General features: G+C 49.8%; 1 protein-coding gene across 3 annotated transcripts in view; it reads left to right on the top strand.

Annotated features, from left to right (window-relative positions):
* Window positions 1–23,075, top strand: part of ATP8A2 (ATPase phospholipid transporting 8A2) — a 301,962-nt gene that overhangs the window by 85,005 nt on the left and 193,882 nt on the right. For all 3 annotated transcript variants that reach the window (XM_029048279.1, XM_029048280.2, XM_029048281.1), the window contains 12 exons: window positions 315–426; window positions 3,271–3,436; window positions 4,927–5,054; window positions 5,361–5,438; window positions 6,378–6,466; window positions 9,104–9,148; window positions 9,869–9,944; window positions 14,984–15,089; window positions 15,813–15,895; window positions 18,302–18,351; window positions 20,574–20,643; window positions 22,886–22,970. In XM_029048279.1, coding sequence (XP_028904112.1) covers window positions 315–426; window positions 3,271–3,436; window positions 4,927–5,054; window positions 5,361–5,438; window positions 6,378–6,466; window positions 9,104–9,148; window positions 9,869–9,944; window positions 14,984–15,089; window positions 15,813–15,895; window positions 18,302–18,351; window positions 20,574–20,643; window positions 22,886–22,970 — 1,088 coding nt within the window. The remainder of the gene's footprint in view (window positions 1–314; window positions 427–3,270; window positions 3,437–4,926; window positions 5,055–5,360; window positions 5,439–6,377; window positions 6,467–9,103; window positions 9,149–9,868; window positions 9,945–14,983; window positions 15,090–15,812; window positions 15,896–18,301; window positions 18,352–20,573; window positions 20,644–22,885; window positions 22,971–23,075) is intronic.

Genomic DNA, 23,075 nt, shown 5'->3' with positions numbered 1-23,075 from the left:
GACACAGTCCGCGTCCCTCACGGGGCTCACGGTCTCAATCCCAATTTTACAGATGAGGTAACTGAGGCACAGAGAATTTATGTGACTTACCCAAGCTCACACCTGCTGGAGCGGGAATTAGAACCCAACTCCTCTGACTCCCAGGCCCCTGCTCTTTCCCCTAGGCCCCGATGCTTCTCTTTAAAGTGTCAGATATGTTTTAATTTATCGGATTTACGTGTTTATAAAGAGGAAGACACGTGACCATTTTGAGGAGAAAAGTGGAAAATGGCTTCGGGAGTAATATGAGTTTTCTCTCGTGTTCTTATTTTCAGTCCAGTGCCGATTGGGCCTGACCAGATCCTTCTAAGAGGTGCACAGCTCAGAAATACTCAGTGGGTGTTCGGAATAGTTGTTTACACCGGACACGACACCAAACTCATGCAGGTAAAAGCTTTGTGTGCAGACGAAGCAATTTCATCTACTCTGCTTGGAAGCAAATTTTTATTTTAGCCTGCCACTTGATGCCGTGGGTGAGGAGAGCGCCCCTGTAGGTGGGTAGCACCCCGTCCTGTGGGGCGAGACCTTTCAGGTGAGTTGCTTTCCCCTCTCCCACCCTGGGTTTGTAAACTTCTCGGGGGACCGTCCTTGGAAAGATGCATCGGACAGGTATCTAGGACAGATGTCCGCACACTGTAGACTTCCCACTAAATGAACGATGATGAACCGAAGGCCCACTTGCGTCCACCTCGACTTCACTTGCGGGTGCAGCCTCACTGTCAACAGCCTCGTCTTTGCCCTGAAAGACAGCTCTACTCCCTAGGCCACACTTTACAAAATCAGGCTGAGAGCAAAAAGTGAGCAGGAATCCCTGAAACGGCAAGATATTTGAAGGAGTACTCTCACTGTCTCTCTCTCTATCAAATATTATGTCAGTAGTATTTGAGCAGCTATTACGGGCCGTCGCTTGGCAGAGTACAGGGTTAGAAGACGAGAACCCGCGAGAAGCTAACGACCTAGGTGGGGGAGGCAGGAACAAAATGATTAGCAGGTCGGAAGAAAGTCGTAAAAAAGGTCTATCTCAGCCTTGATTGTCTCGTGGGTGGGGGAGAGATGCTGTGGAGGGCTGGCCCTGTTGAAAGCACTTTCCGAGGGGCCTGGGGAATTATCCTTTCACTCCTCCTTCACCCAACCCACTTTCCTCTGATCGTCCCCAAGGGGAGCCTAGTATTCAAGTGAGAAACTCCACCGATTTCGTTTGGCCCTGGGACTATTAAACTACGCGTGGAAAGTACGATGACTGTGGGTGTGCTTAAGAGGTAACTTGCTTATTCTTACCCTTTAGCCTGCCTGTGGTTGGCTCCCTGCTCTCCCACTTAGAATCTTACAATCAGACTGTACCGGTGGCTGTTAGTCTCCTTGGTACACTTAGTGACGAGGCTGATTTGTGTGTTTTGGTTCTCCCAAAAGATATTCAGAGAGATAAAATTGTCAAAGAACTTTCCAAAAAGGAGACCGAGTTCTCTGAATCGTTTTTGAGTGTCTGTTTTGAAAAGGTACGTCACTACTCTACCCCTACCGTTCCCATCCCTACCCGCCGCCTCCGGTTAGAGCTCGGTGAAACCAACGATGCAATTTTGCACGAGCTGCGGGCAATTCTGAAGCCGCTCCCGTAATACTAATGGGGAATTTTACATTCCAAGCTCATTGTTAAAAGTTGGGGCTATGTCCCAGAGTCTCTGTTTCCATTCTGTGCACGTGTTCATAAAGCCAGAGATTGAGGGTAATTATTGTATATTGTTAAAGATGGAAACTGTCCAGCAGCCCAGGTGAAAGATAGCTTTACTTAACCCTGTTAGCTGGCAAGAATCCAACCCCTGGGAAAGATCAAAAAGTCAATAAATTAATGGTACCAAGGAATGAGGTCATTGGTAAAGTATAGTTTTTCACTCGTGCATTCACTGAGTGTTTATTAAAAGTTTGATAAGGCAGTGATGGACTGTCAAATTTATAGCGTTTTGTAAAAAAAAAAACAAACCACCAAACATTTAGGGCTCTCGTTGGACGGATCCTGCTGCGGGAGCAGCTGGGGATCAGCAGGACCGTACAACGGCAGGGGAATGGATTCATCACAGATCAGCCTTTCCTAATGAATTTCCTGTCTCTGTCTCCGGAGGCTCCTCTTTACCCGAGAAAGACTTTGAAAGAGAAGTAGAATGAGGTTTGGAAAATATGGAAGTGAAATGGGAGGAGGAAAAATGAACTGGTCAGAGAGAAACACTGCTGAAAGTGTGTATTAATGGATTAAGGGGGTATATTGAGTACTCACTGTGCAGAGCACTGTAATAATAATAAAAATGATAATGGTAATTAAGTACTTACTTTGTGCCGAGCACTGTCCTAAGGACTGAGGCAGATACAAGATAAATCAGGTTGGACACTGTCCCTGTCCCACGTGGGGCTCACAGTCTTCATCCCCATTTTACAGATGAGGTAACCGAGGCATGGAGAAGCGAAGTGACTTGTCCAAGGTCACACCGCAGACAAGGGGCGGTGCTGGGATTAGAACCCACGACCGCTGACTCCCAAGCCCGTGCTCTTGCCGCTAGGCCACAAGTGCTTGGGAGAGTTCAGTACAACAGAATTACCAGGCACGTGCCCTGCCCATAATGAGCTTTACAGATAGGATTTGGATTCTAAGGGAGTTGCTTGGACTGTTTTGTTTTTGTTTTTCTTTTTCAATTATAAGGTAAATGCTATGGCCAATGATAACTTTTCTGCTTCTTGCCCTTGGAATACAGAGCCGAATCTTGGCTCTAGGAACTAAATCCATCGATCATTTTTGAGTGCTTACGGTGGGCAGAGCACTGTAGTAAGCGCTCGGGAGTGCATATAAGAGTTGGTGTACACGTGACCATCCACGCTGTTGGGGAGTGAATTCCTTTCCATCGATGGGATGTTAAATGGTACCTTCTCCCCACTTTCTCCGAGGCACTGGTCAGGTTGGCAGTGTTCCAGATGAACTATTGAAAATGGAAAAGCAATTTCATTTAGGGAGTTGGGACAACCACTCCCGTTGGTCCGAGGGCATCTCTTGTCAGACATCTGGTGAAGGCCAAATCCAGTCTCGGGCCTCCTGAGTCTTCGGCTGCCTGGTCTGCCCGTATCCTGGAGCTCTTGTTTGTGTTCAACGCTCAAAGTGGGCGCTTGCTGCCCCACGGCAGTTTTTAGAGGTCATTTTTCCCTCACGTCGTCGGTTAGGCCATCGCGGCTGTTTGTGCTTTTGCGCAGAACTCGACGAAAGCGCCCCTGAAGAGGTCGAACGTCGAGAAAGTGACCAACGTGCAGATTTTGGTCTTGTTTGGCATCCTCCTGGTCATGGCCTTGGTGAGCTCCGTGGGTGCCCTGCTGTGGAACAGAACGCACGGCCAGGTGAACTGGTACCTCGGCACAACTGGTAGGTGCCTCCCTGGTTAGAGCCTCCTGGCTCTCGCCGACTCCCGGAGTACTCGATCGCCGCCGCGAGGGCCTTGTTTCTCCCCATTTACTCCTGGGGAGAAGAGGAAGCACTCCATCCAGGAGGGGAAGGGGTGATGTCTTAAGTAGCTGCCCGACGGGGATGTTTCTTTCCTGGAGTGCGGGCTGAACTCGGGAGCCTCACAGGAGAGAAAGGAGGAAACCGGCAGGATGCTGCAGTGGGCACAGCCGGGTCGCTCCAAAACACGTTGGGCCGATGAGAAATAAATCCACGGGGAGTTTATTTCTCGCTTCCGACTTCCGTGGCTGTCGGCCTTCAAACCGTTAAACGTGTCCAACGTCGGTGGAAGATGGTGAGCGGCGTTCCCAAGTGTTCAGGGATGCTGAGGCTAGAATCCGAACGTTCCAGTTGGCTTCTGCATCTACCCAGACCAGGGGGCTTCAGGGTTTAATCCGGGTTCATCACCAGCTCACTCTCTCTCTCGTTCCACGTACGAGCCGGCCTAGCCTGTGTGATTCTGTCCGGGAAAGAGGAGAGAGTGTGGCTTTATTTTGAAAAGGGAATAAGAACCCAGTGGAGACTTGGGGAAGTCTGTGCATATTGTATTTAGTTGTAAAGTATGTCAGACTCGGAGTGATCTAGAGGTTGGGCCTCCGGAAGATAAACACGTGGTGTTGAGACGGCTCGGGTGATCGTTACTGGCAGCGGGGAGATAATGATTTGTGGTGACAGAGCTGGTCCCCGCTGCCTTAGCCGGGATGCAATTTGTCTTGCTAATGAGGGTTTTTGGGTTTTTTGTTTGATTTGTTTTGTTTTATTTTTTGGTACAGTGAGGAGTGCAATTGCCCTGATAGGCAGGAGAGTTTCATAGGTCCATTTTTCACCGGTTCAGCTCTGACTTTAGCTCTCTTGCCTCTGTGTCCTTTCTAATCACACTCGTATTTCTTCACTCCTGTCAGAACAGCATGGCTCAGTGGAAAGAGCCCGGGCTTGGGAGTCAGAGGTCATGGGTACGAATCCCAGCTCAGCCACTTGTCAGCTGTGGGACTGTGGGCAAGTCACTTAGCTTCTCTGGTCCTCAGTTACCTCATCTGTAAAATGGGGATGAAGACTGTGAGCCTCACGTGGGACAACCTGATGACCCTGTATCTCCCCCAGCGCCTAGAACAGTGCTCTGCACATAGTAAGCGCTTAACAAATACCAACATTATTATTATTAGCAGCATGTCTTCACCTTGACTTTATCTGGAGGGAGAGAGAAGAGTAGGGAAGGAGAGTGAAGTCCGAATAGACACCGTCGTTGAGAGGAGGTTGAAGAGCAGTGAACCCGCTCACACAAGAAAAGTTCCTCCTTGTGCTGTCAATCATCAGTTGAATTTATCGAGCACCTACTGTGTGCAGAGCATTCTCGCAAATGCTCGGGGGAGCACAGGAGAATTAGACAAGATGGTTCCTTGCTCTCTCCACAGAGGCGGTCTCCAACAACTTTGGCTACAACCTACTGACGTTCATCATCTTGTACAACAACCTCATTCCCATCAGCCTGCTGGTCACTCTCGAAGTGGTGAAATTCACCCAGGCCCTTTTTATAAACTGGGTGAGTAGAGCGGAAAATCCCCCCCAAAAGAGCCGGGGAAGAATCGATCTTGACGGTATTGATGCCTGACTACCCGCTGTGTTGTCTGTCTCCCCGTTTTAGACTGTGAGCCCGTGGTTGGGCAGGGATTGTCTCTATCTGTTGCCAAATTGTACATTCCAAGCGCTCGGTACAGTGCTCTGCACACAGGAAGCGCTCAGTAAATACGACTGAATGAATGCCTGAAGGATCAAACGCTCCCCTAAGTCTTGAAGATCTAAACTCAGGATCAAAGCTTGGCTCAGTCGGTGTTTATTTTTCTTTCAGGACATGGATATGTACTATATAGAAAACGACACTCCAGCAATGGCCAGGACGTCAAACCTTAATGAAGAGCTCGGACAGGTGGGAGCATATTTTCATTCATTTATTCAGTCGCATTTATTGAACACTTACTGGGTGCGGAGCACTGTACTAAGCGCTTGGAAAGTACAATTCGGCAACCGATAGACAGTCCCTACCCAACAACGGGCTCACAGTCTAGAAGCGGGGAGACTGACAACGAAACAGGTAGACAGGCATCAATAGCATCGATATAAATAAATGGAATTATACTTGTCTCACGCAAGTGTTTTGGACCTAGAAGGAATTAGAGTGACTGTCCCCATATCCTTTGCAAAAATAAAAATAGGAACTATTTGGATCTTACTGACTCCTGGAAAGATGCTTTAGGACAGTTGATAGGTCATTAGGGTCCAAAATTTTGCTTTAAACATATCCATTTTAATCGTTACCTGCAATGTCTGATTCCAGTGTGTTGTCTTGGGCTTTTTAGTTCAAATTGGCTTATTTAATTATGATTTGGGCAGTATCCAGGAAGCGAGAAAAGTGGTGGTTCCCTGCCTTTCCCCCAGATTTGAGATGCTCTCAGCTGAGGGTTTTACTATCACGGTCAACTTGATTTATAGTCACAAGATCCCCGAGAGAGAGGAGGACGAAGGTGGTAGAAGCCCCATTTCGCAGATGACGGAACTGAGGCCCAAAGATTGTGTGATTTTTTTTTTTTTTTTTTTTGTTTTGAGTCATTCAGTTAACCAGCAACAGAGCTGCGACGAGATCTATATTCTTCCCATCAGGCCACCCTGCCTCCTGGGTATAAATTATCTGGAATCATGGGCAGGGTCTTAAATCATTTTTTAATGATTTAACTTTCATTTCCAAACAGTGTTGTTCCTGGTATAATGGAAATACCAGATGTTCTAAACTCTGATTCTGTGGCTTAACTGAATCGTATGAATCTTTGTTAATCACGTCTTTTATCGGACTGGACATTTTTCTTTTTAGGTCAAATATCTGTTTTCCGATAAAACCGGAACGCTCACCTGCAATATTATGAATTTCAAGAAATGCAGCATTGCCGGAGTAACCTACGGGTAAGTGTAGCTTTTCTCAGCCCCCTTGATTTTTTGGCGATGTTGGCTTCCCACTCGGTTCAGTCCTCCTAGTTGCACGGCAGCTTGGAAGGAAAAGCCTAAGAAACCTTTGCTTATGGAAATTAAGTTACAGACCCCTCTTTTATACAACAGAGAAAACAATTTTAGGTGTGAGGAAAGGGAGCTAGGGTCGGCTGAAATGTGTTTCTCTTGGACATCTTCCGGGAGTGTCAGAGGCCGAAGCTAAATTTTGTTTTGCTTTAGGAAATCCTTATTGGCAAAATGTTGCATTATATGGACTTCTGTACTGTCTTCAAATGGATTTTTAAACCTAAAATGAAGGGGAGCTAAATGTAACAGCTTTGAAATAACAGTAATAGTAGTAGCTAAGTGCTCACTGTGTGCCAGGCACTGTTCGGAGCCCTGGGATGGATACGAGCGGACGGTGTTGGACACGGTCCCTGTCCCACATGGGGCTCACCGTCTCAGTGCCCATTTTACAGATGAGCTAACGGGCCCAGAGAAGTTAAACGACTTGCCCGAGGTCACGTAGCAGAGCGGCGGTGGACCCGGGATGAGAACCCAGTCCTACGCTGTATTTCCCAAAAGGTCACACGCTTTAGGATTCCGTACCCGATCCAGAGGGTTTTGCAGAGGAACCGATGATCTGAAAACCCCTCTGACTACTCGGACAGGTGACCGTCCCCGGAAACTCCCGTGGCCGTAGCAATATGGGGGAGGCCTGAAGCCTGCTCACTTGACCCTCGACCTGGCTGCCTGGAGTGGAGGGAAATGAGTTGGAGAAACTGGTATTCTGCTGGTCACCGCTTGAATTGCCTCTTGCTGCCAAATAGGTTGCAGAAGGGAGAGGTAGAGTAGGGGAAGACCTTCCTGTTAGTCGACATTGTCATCGTCCTCCTCCTCCTCTCCCTCCTCCTCTTCTCCCCCTTCCTCCTCCCTCCTCCTCCCTCCTCCCTCCTCCTCCCTCCTCCTCCCTCCTCCTCCCCTCCTCCCTCCTCCTCCCTTCTCCGTCTTCCCTCCTGCCTCCCCCCTCCTGCCTCCCCCCTCCTGCCTCCCCCCTCCTGCCTCCCCCCTCCTGCCCCCTCCTGCCCCCTCCTGCCCATCGTCCTCCTCCTCCTCTCCTTCCTCCTCCACCTGCCCCAGCAGTGTAGCCAAATGGCCACTTTCTGCAGCAGGCAAAATGGGTGCTCCATCCACCTTGTTTGAGCCGCTCCCGTGGCAGTGTGTACCATGGTTGGGAAGAGGAGGAATCTCGGGTCCCTGGTCTGGAAGAGCCCTCTGGGTTTGATGCCTTGCAGGGCCTGTGGCACTAAGACGCACCGTGGGGAGACCGAAGGGTGACAGCAGCTTTTTAGTGCCTCAGTTGGAGAGGAGGACTCTCCCGGGCCCAGGGCCACATGAGGGTCGGGCACCCGGGACCGGGGAGTGTGGCTTCAGCTGACGACATGGCCTCTGTGTGCAGAGCTGCCTGTGGGACAGTGGCAGGCCAGTAGCTTGAGGAGATGCCAGGCAGCCCCAGGTTAGTCAGCAAATGGCTTTCCTAAATGACTGATGGTATGTTTGGGGAAAAATGGGTATACACTCTGCCTTTCCATTTTAAATTTCCATTATAAAATCGATACGAGATATATCGTTTCCCCCTCAGATCTGGGCGGAGGTAGCCAGTTCTCCCATAACGCACTTCCACTCGCCACTGCCCGAGCTAGGAATGGAATGAGTAAGTCTCTGCTTGACTCTGCCTCCCGTAGCCGAGACCGGTAGAGAACTGGAAACCCTCCGGGGGCGATCCTGCGAGGGCAGGCGCTGGTGCAGATACAAGTTAATCGGGATGGACATAGTTCCTGTCCCACATGGGGCTCACGTTCTTCATCTCCATTTTACAGTTGAGGTAACTGAGGCACAGAGAGGTCAAGTGACTTGACGGTGGTCACCCAGCGGACAAGTGGAGGAGCCGGGATTAGACCCGGGTCCTTCCGACTCCTAGGCCCATGCTGTGTCCATTGAGCCACGTTGCTTCTCCGCAGCCATTTCTTGCACACTGTGCTGCCGTATATCCAAACAGGCTCACGTCAGATGAACGTTCCCTAATTCCTTAACAGTGTTCTATCTAAAACACACAGTGGAGACATGCTATGACAGAGCTGCGTGTGTGTACGTATGTGTGTGTTATAAATACATAATATATATTTAATATATTTAAGTGATGGAAGAGAGAGAACGTGACAGCTCCTAGAAAGTTTCCTATAATGTCACTTTAGGTCGTAGGTCTTAGCAAAATTCTCCATCCCACACGGGAAGACCATTACCTGTCTAGTTGACATGGACATTTTCACCTGGAAGAGCTTTGTCAATGTCCAGGAGGTAAGACCCTGGATCAGTTTTCACCAGTCCTTTAAATGAGGGACAGCTGCACCCAGGGGTTCTGTCCAAGCCAATGGGTCCACAACTTCACTGAAAATAAGCGTATTTCTCTCGGGCACGAGTATTCCGAGAAATCCTTTGCAATTTCAGAAGTTATTCTCTCTGATCTTTTCTCGTCTCATGATGTTCTCTTCCTTTCGATCACATAATCGTAACACAGACGTGGGTTTTTTTTTTTTTTGCCTTTCCTCACAGCCACTTCCCAGAACTGGTAAGAGAGCGCTCCTCTGAAGACTTCAGGTAAAGAGAGTCAACATTCATTCCATTGTTTATTGTCAATAAGCCTTCCTAGAATCGTGGGCATTTTCTTCCCCCCACTCAGTAGCTGTAAATGTCAATGGAAGATGTCTTCCTCTTGCTATTTGAAAAGGAACAAAATGAGTTAGCTCTCTATCCCGGAGTGGCAGGCTGGGAGGAGACAAGATTCGGGGCCGAAGTCTGTTGAGTCGTATGTCATCTGGACAACAGTGGAGACCGCTGATAGTGGGATCGTCCTTATTGGAAATTGGAGGCTGTGAGTCAGTGACTGGGATGGTTATCGGGGCCTTGGGCGGAAAGATCCTGCTGGCAATCCGTCGACCAAGGACGGCAGGTCACATAGGGTTAGGAGTCCAGACTGGGGCTCTGTGGGGTTATTTATATTAATTATTTATATTCATGTCTGCCTCCTCTTGTAAACTGTGGACAGGTAACGTGTCTGCCAACTCTCTTGTACTCTCCTAAGTACGTAGTACAGTGCTCTGCACAGAGTAAGGACTCAATGAATACCAGGAATGATGATCATGGGTTTGGAGAAGGGCTGAGGGCTCTTCTTACTGAATTATTGACTCTTAAACCTGCTCAGCTGTTGGAGCAGGTTTAGCGGGAGACTTCCCTCACGGAGTCAACTGACACGTGTGTGCCTTTATACATGCAATATTGGAGTATCGTTGTGTCAAAGTGCTCTCTGTTACCTTGCAGTCAGCTGTCACCTCCTACCAGTGAATCGTGTGAATTCGATGACCCAAGATTGTTGCAGAACATTGAAAGTCAACACGTAAGTAAATATTTGGATGCCAAGTTAATTTTAAATGCTGATAGCGCTTAAATTCAATAATAATATTTATGGCATTAAGTGCTTACGGTGACTAAGTGCTGGAGTAGCTCATCATCTTCGAGGGTGTTTATTTAGCGTAGTGCGTGCAGACCGTTGCTAAACCTGTGGGAGAATGCAATGCAACAGAATTGGTAGGTATGGAGGTTCAGGGTTATGAGCTCATACCCAGTCCCTGACCTGGCTCACCCTCTGTCGTATCTCCATTTTACAGATGAGATTGAGGCCCAGAGAGATTTAGGTGACTATCCCGTGGTCAAGCAGTAGACTAGTTCCCAGACTGGGTCTCCCGATGTCCACCCAGTGTTCTTTCCATTAGGCCCAAACCCACCAATATAGCACTTATATAGTTTATTTTTCTCTTCATGTACAGAATGTATATTTAAAACATGTAGGTATCTGTGTCTACAGCTGTTTCATTCTCTTGTGTCTGTTCTCCCTCCAGCTTGTTCTATCTGTAAATCAGTTTTGCTCTCCCTTTTGAAAAATTCCTTGAGGAACATGTCCTGTTAGTCTGTTTTCCCAAGCACCTAGTAGAGGATCTAATTCTCAGTAAGGACTCAGGAAATACCGTGGATCGATAGGATACCCAGACCAGAGACCTGCAAGGCACCCACAGTTAAGGGACGGAAGGTCCAAGTCAAGCCAGCCGATTAAAACCGAGCAGGAGGATACCTTGTTTGCAAAACTGAAGTTTGAATACCGTGGGCCATTCCCCGCTTTTCAAAGTTCTTTCCAAGTGGCAGAGGGGTCATGGAGGATTAGGATGGAGTAGGACTTGTTGAGCTTGGCTGTATAGAGGAGATCTGTGACTGGGGGGCATGAAGGGATAGAAAATCTGTTGGTAGTGCCTCAGAGAGAGAGTTGGTGGAGAGGAAGTGCAGGCAGTGGGTGTGTATAGTCGTTTCAAGGATTTTGGACAGGAGAGCGAACAGAGAGATGCGGCGATAGCTGTAGTGGAATCCAGAAAGGAAATTATAGAATAGGGGAGATGAGCATGTTTAGAGGTAGAGAAGGGAAGGAGTGTGTTTTCTCCCTCTCTCTCTCTCACACACACATGAAAAAGGAAGGGAGGAGAATGGAGTATTGTTCATTTTGAGGTGGTGCTGCCCACTCACAATTTGTACTATAGATTCAGAGATATCTTTGAGAGAACCCTAAACCTCCAATTTACAAAATACCTGACATCTGTGGTGGGGCTGGGGCTGAAATAGTTCTTTCAGTGTACGAATTGCTTTCACACTCAGAGAGGGGATCTGTTTTCTTTTGCTTCAGGAGTGATCTTGCCTGAGTATGCCCAGGTTGTGTCTGCTTGGCCCCACAGGCTAAAATTAAAACACATTTAAAGCAAGAGCCTGGACTCCTTCCCCAGGGAGCTCTTTCCATCTGCTGGAGAGCTTTCCTCTGCCCGTGGTCATCATCTCTAATCTTCTGAGTCCTCCTGCGGCTGTTTTTTAAAGTTTAAATGTGGGCAGGTGGCCAATCCAGAGTTTGGCTCCAAGTCAGAAAACCAACCCCATGAAAAATTTTAGGGGGGTGGTGGGGCAGAATAACTCATCGGGTCCCTTGACATCATTCCCAAGCGGTCATTTCCAGTATGTGGAAAAAGCGGCGGGAGCTCGGCCGAAAGTTTGCCGAGGAACAAAGTATCCCTTTTGTTCCCGCCTTCTGTGGGGTTCTTGGGGCCGACCTACTCCTAACGCACAGGTAACGGCACTGAGGTTCTGCACCGCAACTTAGAAGCGGTGTGTAGGAATAACGCTACTTATTCAGACGTTGTTGCCAACGATGCCCAACTTCTGGTTTTCTCATTTCTGAAGCTTCCATATAAACGCACGCGGTTGTTCAAAACAGACCCTGACATCCGCTCAGTTATTTGTCAGCTCTCCGCGTCCCCCAGTTTTCAGAATAACTCAGTCCTTCACCCTCCGTCACCTCCGGGGTTTCTTTCCCTGTCCCTCTCCCTCAGTCTTACTCGGGTCGCTCGAACCGTTGAGCCAACCGGGACATCGTCCAGGGACTCTGAACTTGAGGGAGGGCCCCCCCCATCCGACATCTCTCCTCTCCGCTCCCACCCCTCAGCTCGCACCTGCAACGCGGCCATTTGCCTTGGGTTAGGTTTCCGGTGCTCGTGGTCAACCACGAACTTCATTTGGCCCTGCCCACTCACAGTCCTCTCGGGTCCCTCCTTTCATCCAACGTTTTGAGTCCTCTTCTTCACGCGTCCTTGCCGACTCCCTTATTGGCATCCAGCTGTCCCTTTCCACTCCAGTCACTTCCTTGTGCGCGGCTTATTCTTTACTGTACCCCTCCCCCTCGCCCACCAGCAAAATCCTTCACTTCTGCTCTCTTACATTCGGAAATGAGAAGCTAATGCTTCTTGTTGGGAAAATGATACCCCTGGGGGTAACCTCCAGGAAGAACTTAAAATATTTATTATTATGAATAGAAAGGAAATAGACTATACTAATGCGTCGGGCGTTTCAAACAGATAATTATTTACCAGTTAGTTTCAGCTGTTCTGCTTCTTATTCCTGACTGCCTCTTCTGGAACTTTCTGAAATCAGGGCCCTCAGTCCCATCCTGACATGACTTGGAGCCAAACTCGGAAACTTTAGGGCAGACTTGAGTGACACTTCCAAGCTATGAGTGTTTAATAATAATAATAATAATTGTGGTATTTATGTGCTTACCATGTGACAAGCACTGTTCTATGCACTGGAGTAGATACAAGGTAATCAGTTAGAATACAGTCCCTTTCCCACATAATAACAATTGTGGTATTTGTTAAGCATTTATTGTGTGCCAGGCACTGTACTAAGCGCTGGGGTGGATACAAGCAAATGGGGTTAGACACAGTCCGTGTCCCACATGGCGAGAAGCAGCGTGGCTCAGTGGAAAGAGGCCGGGCTTGGGAGTCAGAGGTCATGGGTTCGAATCCCGGCTCTGCCACTTGTCGGCTGTGGGACTGTGGGCAAGTCACTTCACTTCTCTGTGCCCCAGTTCCCTCGTCTGTAAAATGGGGATTAACCGTGAGCCTTACGTGGGACAACCTGATGACTCTCTATCTACCCCAGCGCTTAGAACAGTGCTCTGCTCAAAGTAAGCGCTTAACAAATACCAACATTAAATCCTCGTTTTACAGATGAGGTAACTAAGGCACAGAGAAGTTAAGTGACTCGCTCACGGTCACACAGCAGACAAGTGGTGGAGGTGGGATTACTTACAAATTAGAATGTTTGTAATGTAAATAAAATCAAAATATCGTTAGGTGACAATCCTGGCCCTATTCATTCATTCTCCCCCCACACTGGTGTGGCACTGCCATTCCCTTTAGCCTCCTTTTACTAGTTCCTTGCTCTGAATACCCACCCGTGTCTGTACACTGGCCACAGGTTACCCCATCAGGTAGGGCCTCTGGTCCTGCTTTGGTCAGTGACCGGTTATTTAGTGGTCTTCTCTTTTTGTTTGCTAGGCCAGAGTGTTGTGTCAAGACTGTAAAACAAGGAGACACTTGGCAGCTGTGTAAAAGGGTTGAACTGATAAGAAGGGCCGAGCTGTTCTGTTATCTGTGACTATGAAATTGGTAGATTGCTGGGCGATCCATCAAGCCATGGAAACAATAACAACAAATGAGACTGGCGACATGGCATGAGAAATGGGGTGAGAGGCCTTGGGACTCCTGTGAGTCCGGGGGTGGGGATACGGTCCAACGACTCGCCCAAGCTCCACCGGCTAACTAGCCCAGAGGCTCTTGCTCCCATGTGAAACTCAAAAGCGGAAAATGATACCACGGTGAAATTCCAACAAAGTGAATTTGGGAGAAGTAATAAATCGATGGTATTTATTGACCGTGTACTATAAGCGGGGACCCGTGCTAAGCTCTTGGGAGAGTACAGATTTAGCAGACGGGTTCCCTGCCCTTAACGAGCTTACGGTCTCGAAACCTTCTCCTCGTTCCAGCCTCCAAAGGAGGAAAACAACCCAGCAGAGAGAGAGATCCGGCAGATTCCTTTTTGGGGAAGGTAAAAAAAAAAAAAAATGATGATGATAAACCCAGTTCCAGTCTTTGAAGATGGAGGTTCCTTAAAGCTTCTAAAGTGCTAACTAAATTCCCCAATTAGTCTCCATTCCTGAGGATCACAAATATCAGATTCCTCCTATAAAGCATTTATCCAGCTGTTGGTCTCTGTCAGAGCGATGCTACGTACGTGTATCAAATGGTCAGTTTTTGCATGTGAAATTCCTCTATCGATGGGCTACTCTGGACCACCTAAGACTGAGCTCTAGCTAATAGACATTTACTTCTGTTGAACTCTCCCAAGTGCCCTGTTCACAGTCAGTGCTCCATAAATACAGCTGATGGACTAGTACGTGCGGGCGTGAGACCATTCTGAACACCCGGGTTTAGATTCTGCCGGGAAGAGCAGGTGGTCAGGCGGAGGCTGCCCTGGTCCCATTTACTCCTCCTCTCTTGGGGTTGTTTAAACTCCTCTAATAGACGAAAGCAGTTATTGAACTCCTGGATGAGCCTGGATGGTGAGTACTGGTTTAATTACAATTCCCAGAACGGTAATCGTCACTGCCGCATTCCGTCATATTTCCCAAGCCCCTCTGCGTCCCTGCTGCTTTTTGGTCCCGCCTCTGGTGGTTTGGTTGTCCCTTTAGGATGTGCTGTGCCGGAGGGATGGTCAGCCTAAGAGCGATTGCCGTTAGCGCCGGGCCACTGCTCTGTGCACGTTCTTAATAACGATAATTAATAATCATACTTTTGAACTAAAGTTAATCAGGTTGGAAACAGACTGTGAGCCCCGTGTGGGACAGGGGCTGAGTAGGAGGGAGTAGGATCGAATCCCCGTCTTAGAGGTGGGGTATCTGAAGCACAGGGAAGTTGACCGGCCTGAAGCCGAGACCCAAAAAGACATCGGCGTTCCTGTATCCCGGCACGCTAATCTGGTAAAATGGTGTGTGTGTCTTTTTAGCCTACAGCTGCCTGTATACAGGAGTTCCTCACTCTGTTAGCAGTCTGCCATACAGTAGTCCCTGAACGAGCTGGAAGTACCATAATCTACCAGGCCTCTTCCCCAGGTGAGTTGTTCTCCTTTATCTTGCCTTCTCAATCCTAAATTTAACCATGGTCAGAGTTGACGGGGAGATGATTGCACTGCGGATGGAGAGAGAAGCGGGGGATGATGGGGACTGGAGCATCCCGATTCCTTTTTCTGGCATCTTTTTGACCATCCATTTGTGGCCCTGGAGAAGGTAGGGAGTAGGAGAGGCTTTCTGCTTCCTCTTCTTTCCTCCGTCCCTGTCGCAGATGAGCAGGTAACCCCAAATAACTTGAAGCACTAGTGGGAGAGGAGCACTCAACCAGGAAGCAGTCGGAGTTGGTGAGAGACCGGAACCAATCCCTGCAGGGATAGGAAAGAAGAGGGCCATTTTGGGGTCGGGGGCAGGAACTTTCAGCCTGTTATTAAATTGTCTTCTTGGAAACTTGGCACATAGTGGCCTCTAAGTTGCTTCTGCTCCTCCTCTCCCCTCTGTGCAGAGTCAGCAGCTTCCAGACCGTGGGGGGATTTGGGAGCCGGGGAGAGTCTTCCATCGGGACAGTGCTCATTTCAATCAGTCAATCAATCGGTGGTGTTTATTGAGTGCTTGCTATGTGCAGAGCACTGTATTAAGAGGTTGGGAGAATACACTACAAAAGAAATAGACACGTTCCCCTGCTTAGAGTCTAGAGGGGGAGACGAACATTAATACGAGTAACTAATCGCGAGACCTGAAGCTCTCTCTCTCTTTCTCTTCTTACAGATGAAGGGGCTTTAGTGAAAGGAGCGAAGAAACTTGGGTTTGTCTTTACAGGAAGAACTCCACATTCCGTCATCATTGAAGCAGTAAGTAAAGGCCTGGCGAACACCTTTTTTTTTTTTTTTTTCCCCAAGCTATGTCTACTCTTTGAGAATGGAGACCCTCTACTTCAGTGCGTCTGCTTTTAAAAGTTCCCTGAGCATAGATTTGATTGCACAGTAACAGGATGCGTGCCTTTGCTGGAACCGCTTTCTCACTTTCTATATCCCTTACAGCCTTCTGTATATAAAAACTTGATATAAACTTAGGGGAGCTAAGCAAGTGTAGCAGACTCCTTTGTCAGCAGATTTTTCTGTTCAGTGATATTTTATTAATCGGCTCTAGTGTGAAAAATGTAGCTTGACAAAGGAACAAGCTAAGCCTGGGGCTTTAGAATGAAGATTATTTGGTTTATTTCTGTATTTTGTTGTTCACTGCTTGAAATGCTCATTTTAAGGAGAAATGCCAAAGTTGCCAGTTGTCCCAGTTCCCGTTTGCCTTTTGAAAAATGAGCTTTAACGCACTCATTCTGCTTTTGGGATGGCGGAAACTGAACCATTTCGATCTTTAGAACCGGGGGTGCCGATCGGCAATTTCTCCTATTCCTTCTGAGGGCAGAGTAAGGACCTGATGTGTTTAAAATTCGCATAGAAGGTTTTCTTTGTCAGAGGAATTACACAGATAGATGAGTGCATCCCAGGGGGTAAAGGTAGATCAAACTGAGCGACAGAAATCACTTAAATTACTGTGAGACCTCTGACCCCGGAAGCCTTGTCTGTGGCTAAAATCGGCTCATTCCCTACTTTCCATATTGGGGTTTAGGGTCACCAGGGCCCGGAGGGACAGGGTGGGACCCAAGTGCTACCTTCTCGGCCCAAGCGGGTCGAGTACTTGGTTAGGGAGAGTTCCCTAATAGTTATTAAATGTCGAGGAAATAGCGGATTCTCCTTCCACAGCGCTCTTTAAGAACAGGGAATTCTTCGTTCCGGGTGCTTTATATCCCTTCCTGACCGGCCTCGAAACTCTGCCCGTGCGGGGGCTTCTGGGCAAGTGAGGGAGGAGAAAGGGCACATGAGATTGGGACTGGAGTCTTGGGAAGGTGGGGCTCATCTGGACCTCTTTGTCTACCATCAGACCACCTGCTAGCTCTGCCTCTATCATCTCTCTCCCTCTTACCGTTTAAGCCACAGTCTAGCCTGGAAGGAAGCAAGGGAAGGAGCACGATCATCTCGGGATGGCTACGAAGTGCTGTACAAAGTTACCTCTTTCTACCCCCCCCTTTCTTGCTTGCCGACATGCATTTTCCTCCTCCCCCATTCCTCCTGCCCTGCTCCTGTTTGAGGGTCTGGAGAAGAGGCTTGGCCTAGAAGCAGCGTGGCCTAGTGGATAGAGCATGGGCCTAGAAGGCAGGAGGACCTGGGTTCTAATTCCACCTCTGCCGGTCTGCTGTGTGGCCTTGGACAAGTCACTTAGCTGTGCTTCAGTTAGCTCATCTCGCAAGTCGGGGGTTAAGACCGGGAGACCTGTACGGGATGGGGATCGTGCCCAACTTGGTCATCTCTACCTACCCCGGAGCTCAGTACGGTAGCTGGCGCATAAGTTTTTAACAGATACCATTAAGAAAAGGGAGTGAAACCCTGCTATCTGTGGATAGCCGTGTCCCTGATGTGGGATTCCAAGGCTGGATTTACCGGCGGCCTCCGCTCGACCACCGGCTCTCAGCGGTGCTCCCCGGCGTTCCGCGGAAGATGTTTGTTACGGAGGTCAGTTAAACTGTGGAGGTCACCCTGCGTGGCTCCTACCACCAGAGGGAGGAATCGCCACGCCGTATTCTCGGCAAACCGGGATCTGCTCGGCAGATCCCGGTGTTTCATTCATTCAGTGGTATTTATTGAGCCCTTACTATGTGCAGAGCACTGTACCAAGCGCTTGGAATGGACAAGTCGGCAACGGATACAGTCCCTGCCCATTGACGGGCCTGCGGTCTCACGGGGGGAGACAGACAAAAACAGTAGCAATAAATAGAATCAAGGGGATGTACATCTCATTAACAAAATAGATAGGGTATTAAAAATGTATACGCGTTGGTTCCGCCGGATGGGTCTTGGGGAGCTGGGAGTCTGGGGAGTATTAGAGAAGCCGCGTGGCTCAGCGGCAGGAGCCCGGGCTTGGGAGTCAGCGGTCGTGGGCTCTAATCCCGGCTCCACCGCTCGTCTGCTGTGTGACTGTGGGCGAGTCACTTCACTTCTCTGGGCCTCAGTTCCCTCATCTGCAAAATGGGGATTAAGACTGTGAGCCCCACGTGGGACAATCTGATCACCCTGTATCTACCCCAGCGCTGAGAACAGTGCTCAGCACATAGTAAGCGCTGAACAAATGCCATAATTATCATTATTTTGAGGTAGTTTTCCTCGGCTCTTCTCAGCAACGAATGTTGTATTGTCTCCCTGCAGCTGGGGCAAGAGGAAACCTTTGAAATTCTCAACGTGCTGGAGTTTTCCAGGTAAGCCCCCTGTTCGGATGCTGGAAGAATCAACCTCAGGCGGGTGGGCTCTTCCCTGAACTCTCACTGGAGAGTCTGCCGAGTGCGGGGGCCACGTAGATTTATTCTCGGAGGACCACCTTGCCCTTGAGACCCACTCCGACCCAAAGCCACCGTTTTCTCCGCAAGCGGCCGAGGTACCAACCGGTCCGTCTTTCAGAATGCTTTCTCGAAGAGAAAGCAAGCGCTTTTGTTATCGCCCTCTCCTTCTGGGCTCCCGAGTGAGCGGCGCTTGAAGCAGCCGGGGCAGAATTCCCATCAGAACAGCAGCAGCAGACGGTGGCTATGAGGTTTTCTGTGTGTCGATGACGGTATTGTTTTTATTGGCCCTTCCCCAGGCTTGTTGAAGTCATCCAATTTCTTGCACCGTCGGAGCACCGCTGCCGGGGTCCTTGAGCGGAGTAGAAGCTGAGGGGGAGTGGAGAGGGAAAAACCTGACTGACTCTCCCTTACCACCTCCCCCCCGGGAGGTAGAGCGTGGTTCCCTTTGGAGACCCCCGAAGCATTCTTCCCCATGCTATTTTCTGGGTCAGATCTTTCTGCCGTTGGAAGATTTCTGTTCCCGTAGCCTCTACCGGGAGTGGGAGGCAAGTGTCAGGCCAAGGCAAAACTAGCCAGAGCAGAACTCCCGACACCTGAAGATGTCTCCCTTCCCTTCAGAAGGCGAGCGCGGTCGGTGGATTGCCGTCGCTGTCTAGCTGTGATTCAGTTAACCCATCCGCCCCGCTTTATCGCGTCTATTCCTCCTCAAGCTGACGCTCTGGAGGCTGGTTCGGGGACGGAAGTGGGGCGCGGTGCGTATGGCAGGTGTACAGAGGCGGGGAAGCTTCCCCACCCCGTTGCCGCGACTGCCGTTTTTACCCTGCGCCCTGACCACGGAGTGCCGTCTCCCCTCACCCGTCTGAGTGCTGGGTAGACGGAAGACCCGAGACCCAACCTAAAGCCGGCTCTAAATGTATAAGGTTGGTCCTTGCCCAGAACCCGCCCACGTTACGTAAATTCAGACATGTGCTCTCCCTCTCTCTCTTTCTCCCCCTCTCTTTCTCTGTCTCCATCCTGAGGCCGAACAGAGACTTGAAGAGAGGAGGAGAAAGGAAGATGCGGGGGTGGAAAAGGGAGTGTAAAGTGGAGTTAAATTAAGGCTGCACTTGGCCTTTGTCCCTTAAGTTTGTCTTTTCCATTTCCTCAAATTCCTTTCTAGGCAAATCATTTCCTTCTAGCACATAGGTGCCTGGAGCTAGCTGGTGGGGGTTTTTAAAGACTGTCCTTTTCAACTCTCTCTGACTGGCATAATCTTGACCTTTGACTCCCTCCCTCGGCCTGGTTGTACCGATGGAAATAGTCTCTTATTGGAAAGAATTACCCGTAGAGTCGCAGAACTCCCTTCTTCCTCCTGGTGCGGAAGGGTCAAACCCTCAAGCCCAACTCAAGCCGCGGGCACTTGAAGCGGCGAGAGATCGGGATGAACCAGTGCCCAGGTTTCTGACTTCCCCATGGAATCAGTCGACACTACTGTGCGCTCGGCCCCGGGCCGGGTACGCGCGGCCCCGTACTGGGAATTTGGGAGAGTACGATGGGAGTAAAAGACACGGTCACTGCCCTCGAGGAACTTGCGAGCCAGTGAAATCCTGAGGAAATCCCGTAGGATTTGAGATGGCACCGACGGACGGTCTCTGAGAACCGTCTCCCCGACGCGGAAGGGTCGAGCGTTGGTTCTACCAGCCCCACTTGTACTCGTTAATGAGAAAATCTCTCCCTCAGTAGCATCCGCTCCTACTCTGAAAGTGGGCTAGTCTTCTCTCCGTCTATGCGCAGGATCGGATGGCTTCTCTGGGATTTATGAGGCAGGATTCCGGCCACGGGGCAGCTCCCGGGGAGCCGGTTCAGTTTACGGAGAAAGCGAAAAGCTCCGGAGCCTTCGAATTCTCTATCCGCCGCGGGAGAGGGGCGAGCGGGCTGTCGCTCGTCGGGCGACGGTGTCGCCCCGGGAGGTCGAGTGGGAGGCGGTGGGGAAATGCCGCTCCCGAGCCTGGGAGACCAAGTTTGGAAGGAGCGACCGACCGTCAAGCAGGCCCTTGTCCCACCGCTCGCTTTGCCCCGGGCTGGCTCTCCATCCCGATGCAGCCCCTCGTGGTGAGAAAAGGCTACGGTCAGCCGGATTTTTTTTCCTCTCCTCCTCGCAGTAACAGGAAGAGGATGTCGGTGATCGTTCGGACTCCGACAGGGCAGCTACGCCTCTACTGCAAAGGCGCGGTGAGTACCGAAGCGGGGTCAGCCCCGAAATCAGAACCGAGTGGCCGCTGCTGCCGGTCCACTCCACCCCCAGGTCCCGACCGGGCGGCAGACTGCCTTTCCTGAGTCACCCCAACTCCCTCTGTCTTTATGCATCCAGTGATGTCTTCACCTTCCCCCGGATTTCTAAATCTGCTTGACACCGTCGCTCTGGCGATCGGTCTTCCTGGTGTCGCTGCGTTGAATTGGCTCTTCCGGACTTCACTGACCGTAGGGACCACTGCTCTGACTGACCCGTGTCCCACCCCGGGGCCCCTCCTCCTAAAGCCGAGGACTGCCGCCGCCAGAGTGGTTATAACAGATTTCAAGTCACAGTTCAGCCTGTTGTATTAACGGAGCCGTGTTTTGGAAGACCGGAGTGGCTCAGTAGATGAACGGAGGGCCTGGATGATGAATTCCTATCCCCGGTGTCCTAGGGGTCTGCTGTCGAGGTGGGGCAGACTACAGTCAGTTCTCCCGGAACGTGGGCATTTCGCTCCTGTTTGAACCCCCCCCCCACCCCTCCACCCCCCGCTAAGGAAGACTCAAACTATGATTGCCGACTTTGGCCGACACCACGTCCACCCTGGTTTCTCGTTGCGTCGCGTGCTATTGGCTCGGCGGAAAGAGCCTGGGCTTCGGAGTCAGAGGTCACGGGTTCGACTCCCGGCGCTGCCACTTGGCAGCTGGGTGACTGTGGGCGAGTCGCTTCACTTCTCTGCGCCTCAGTCACCTCATCTGTAAAATGGGGATTAACTGTGAGCCTCCCGTGGGACGACCCGATTACCCTGTATCTCCCCCAGCGCTTGGAACAGCGCTCTGCGCGTAGTAAGCGCTTAACAGATACCAACATTATCGTTATCATCATTCAGACGGGTGCGTGGTGCCGGAAGAACGCTCCCTGATTTTCCCCTATAATGTTCCAGCCATCATCGTCAGTCGGTAATTATCTACTGAGCACTCACTGTGTGGACAGAACCGAGTGCTTGGAGGAGTTCATTGCCTAGTGAAAGGACGTAAATGGACCGAAGTAGACCGTCCTGTGGCGGTTTGAGAATGGGGAGCCTAATTTCTGTACTGTTTGGAAGTTGAACTTGAGTTGCATTTTCTAGCCACGTGAACCCCCGATTTTGTTTTGGCGATAGCGCTGGCAGATGAACGCAGAATTAGGACTTTTTAGGCAAGAGCCAGAGGATCCGTGGTTCCATTTTCATAAATCGGTGTGTGGGCTTTTTACGGACGGGGCCGGGGTGGACGTGACTCAACTTGGTAAGGCGCCTGACCTCGCCCGAAGAGATAAGAACTTGATCCTTCAGGGCTCTGTCGTAATCACATCCTCGTCTCCCTTCCCCGCCCACCCCTACCCCCGAGAACATTTTATTGCCGTCTGCTGGCAAACTCGTAGTCTTAAACGCACTTTACCTCTGGCCCCGTAAAAGGGTGAGAGAGAGCAGATTTAATTCTCATCCGGACATAGATCAGGTTAGATAAGTGAGATGTCCTTGGAAATGAGCGGCCTCGTTCTACCCACGGAGAAATAGAAACTTGTGGTGGTATTTTCTGAGCACCTACTGATTGCAATGGAAGTACAAGATGTAGTAATATTAACAGCATTTATTGAATGCCCGCTCGTTGCTGTGTACCGCATTAAGAGATTGGGAAAGAACGGAAAGAGACGCGTTCTCGACCCACAGGGATCTTAGATTCTCTCAGGGGAGACTGACATAAAAATATTTTCGAGAGAGTCTGGAATAAATAACTGAGTATACTCTGTGCGTATCTTTATTCTCGATTTGTTTTCTCCTATCTGTAATTTATTTGCGTCCCCTTCCCCTGTTAGATTGTAAGCTCTTGGATGACAGGTATGTATCCTAATTGTGACCCCCTAAGCACTTAGGATATATGAGAAGCGGCGAGGCTCGGTGGAAAGAACACGGGCGTGGGAGTCAAAGGTCATGGGTTCGAGTCCCGGGTCTTCCACTCGTCAGCTGTGTGACCGTGGGCAAGTCGCTTCACTTCTCTGTGCCTCGGTGACCTCATCTGTAAAATGGGGGTTACCTGTGAGCCTCACGTGGGACGACCCGATTACCCTGTATCTCCCCCGGCGCTTAGAACAGTGCTCTGCGCATAGTAAGCGCTTAACAGATACCAACGTTAAATACAACGGATTGTTGGAAGGTAGCTAACGAAATGGAAGACTCACTCATGGCTTTTTGTTTGATAGGATAATGTGATTTTCGAGAGGCTGTCAAAGAATTCTCAGTATATGGAGCAAACATTATGCCACCTTGAATATTTTGCTACAGAAGGTAAGTAGAAGCGCAGAGGTCATTGCAATAACGAATTCTGCCCGAATCTGATGGTTGGAGTTGGAATGTTTTTAGTTATGTCAGCAAGAAATCATCCCTGATGTA

Source organism: Ornithorhynchus anatinus, chromosome 20, assembly GCF_004115215.2.
Source record: "Ornithorhynchus anatinus isolate Pmale09 chromosome 20, mOrnAna1.pri.v4, whole genome shotgun sequence".
NCBI classification, from domain to species: domain Eukaryota; kingdom Metazoa; phylum Chordata; class Mammalia; order Monotremata; family Ornithorhynchidae; genus Ornithorhynchus; species Ornithorhynchus anatinus.
The sequence above is the reverse complement of the archived record's forward strand: the minus strand, read 5'-3'. Positions and strand labels throughout refer to the sequence as shown.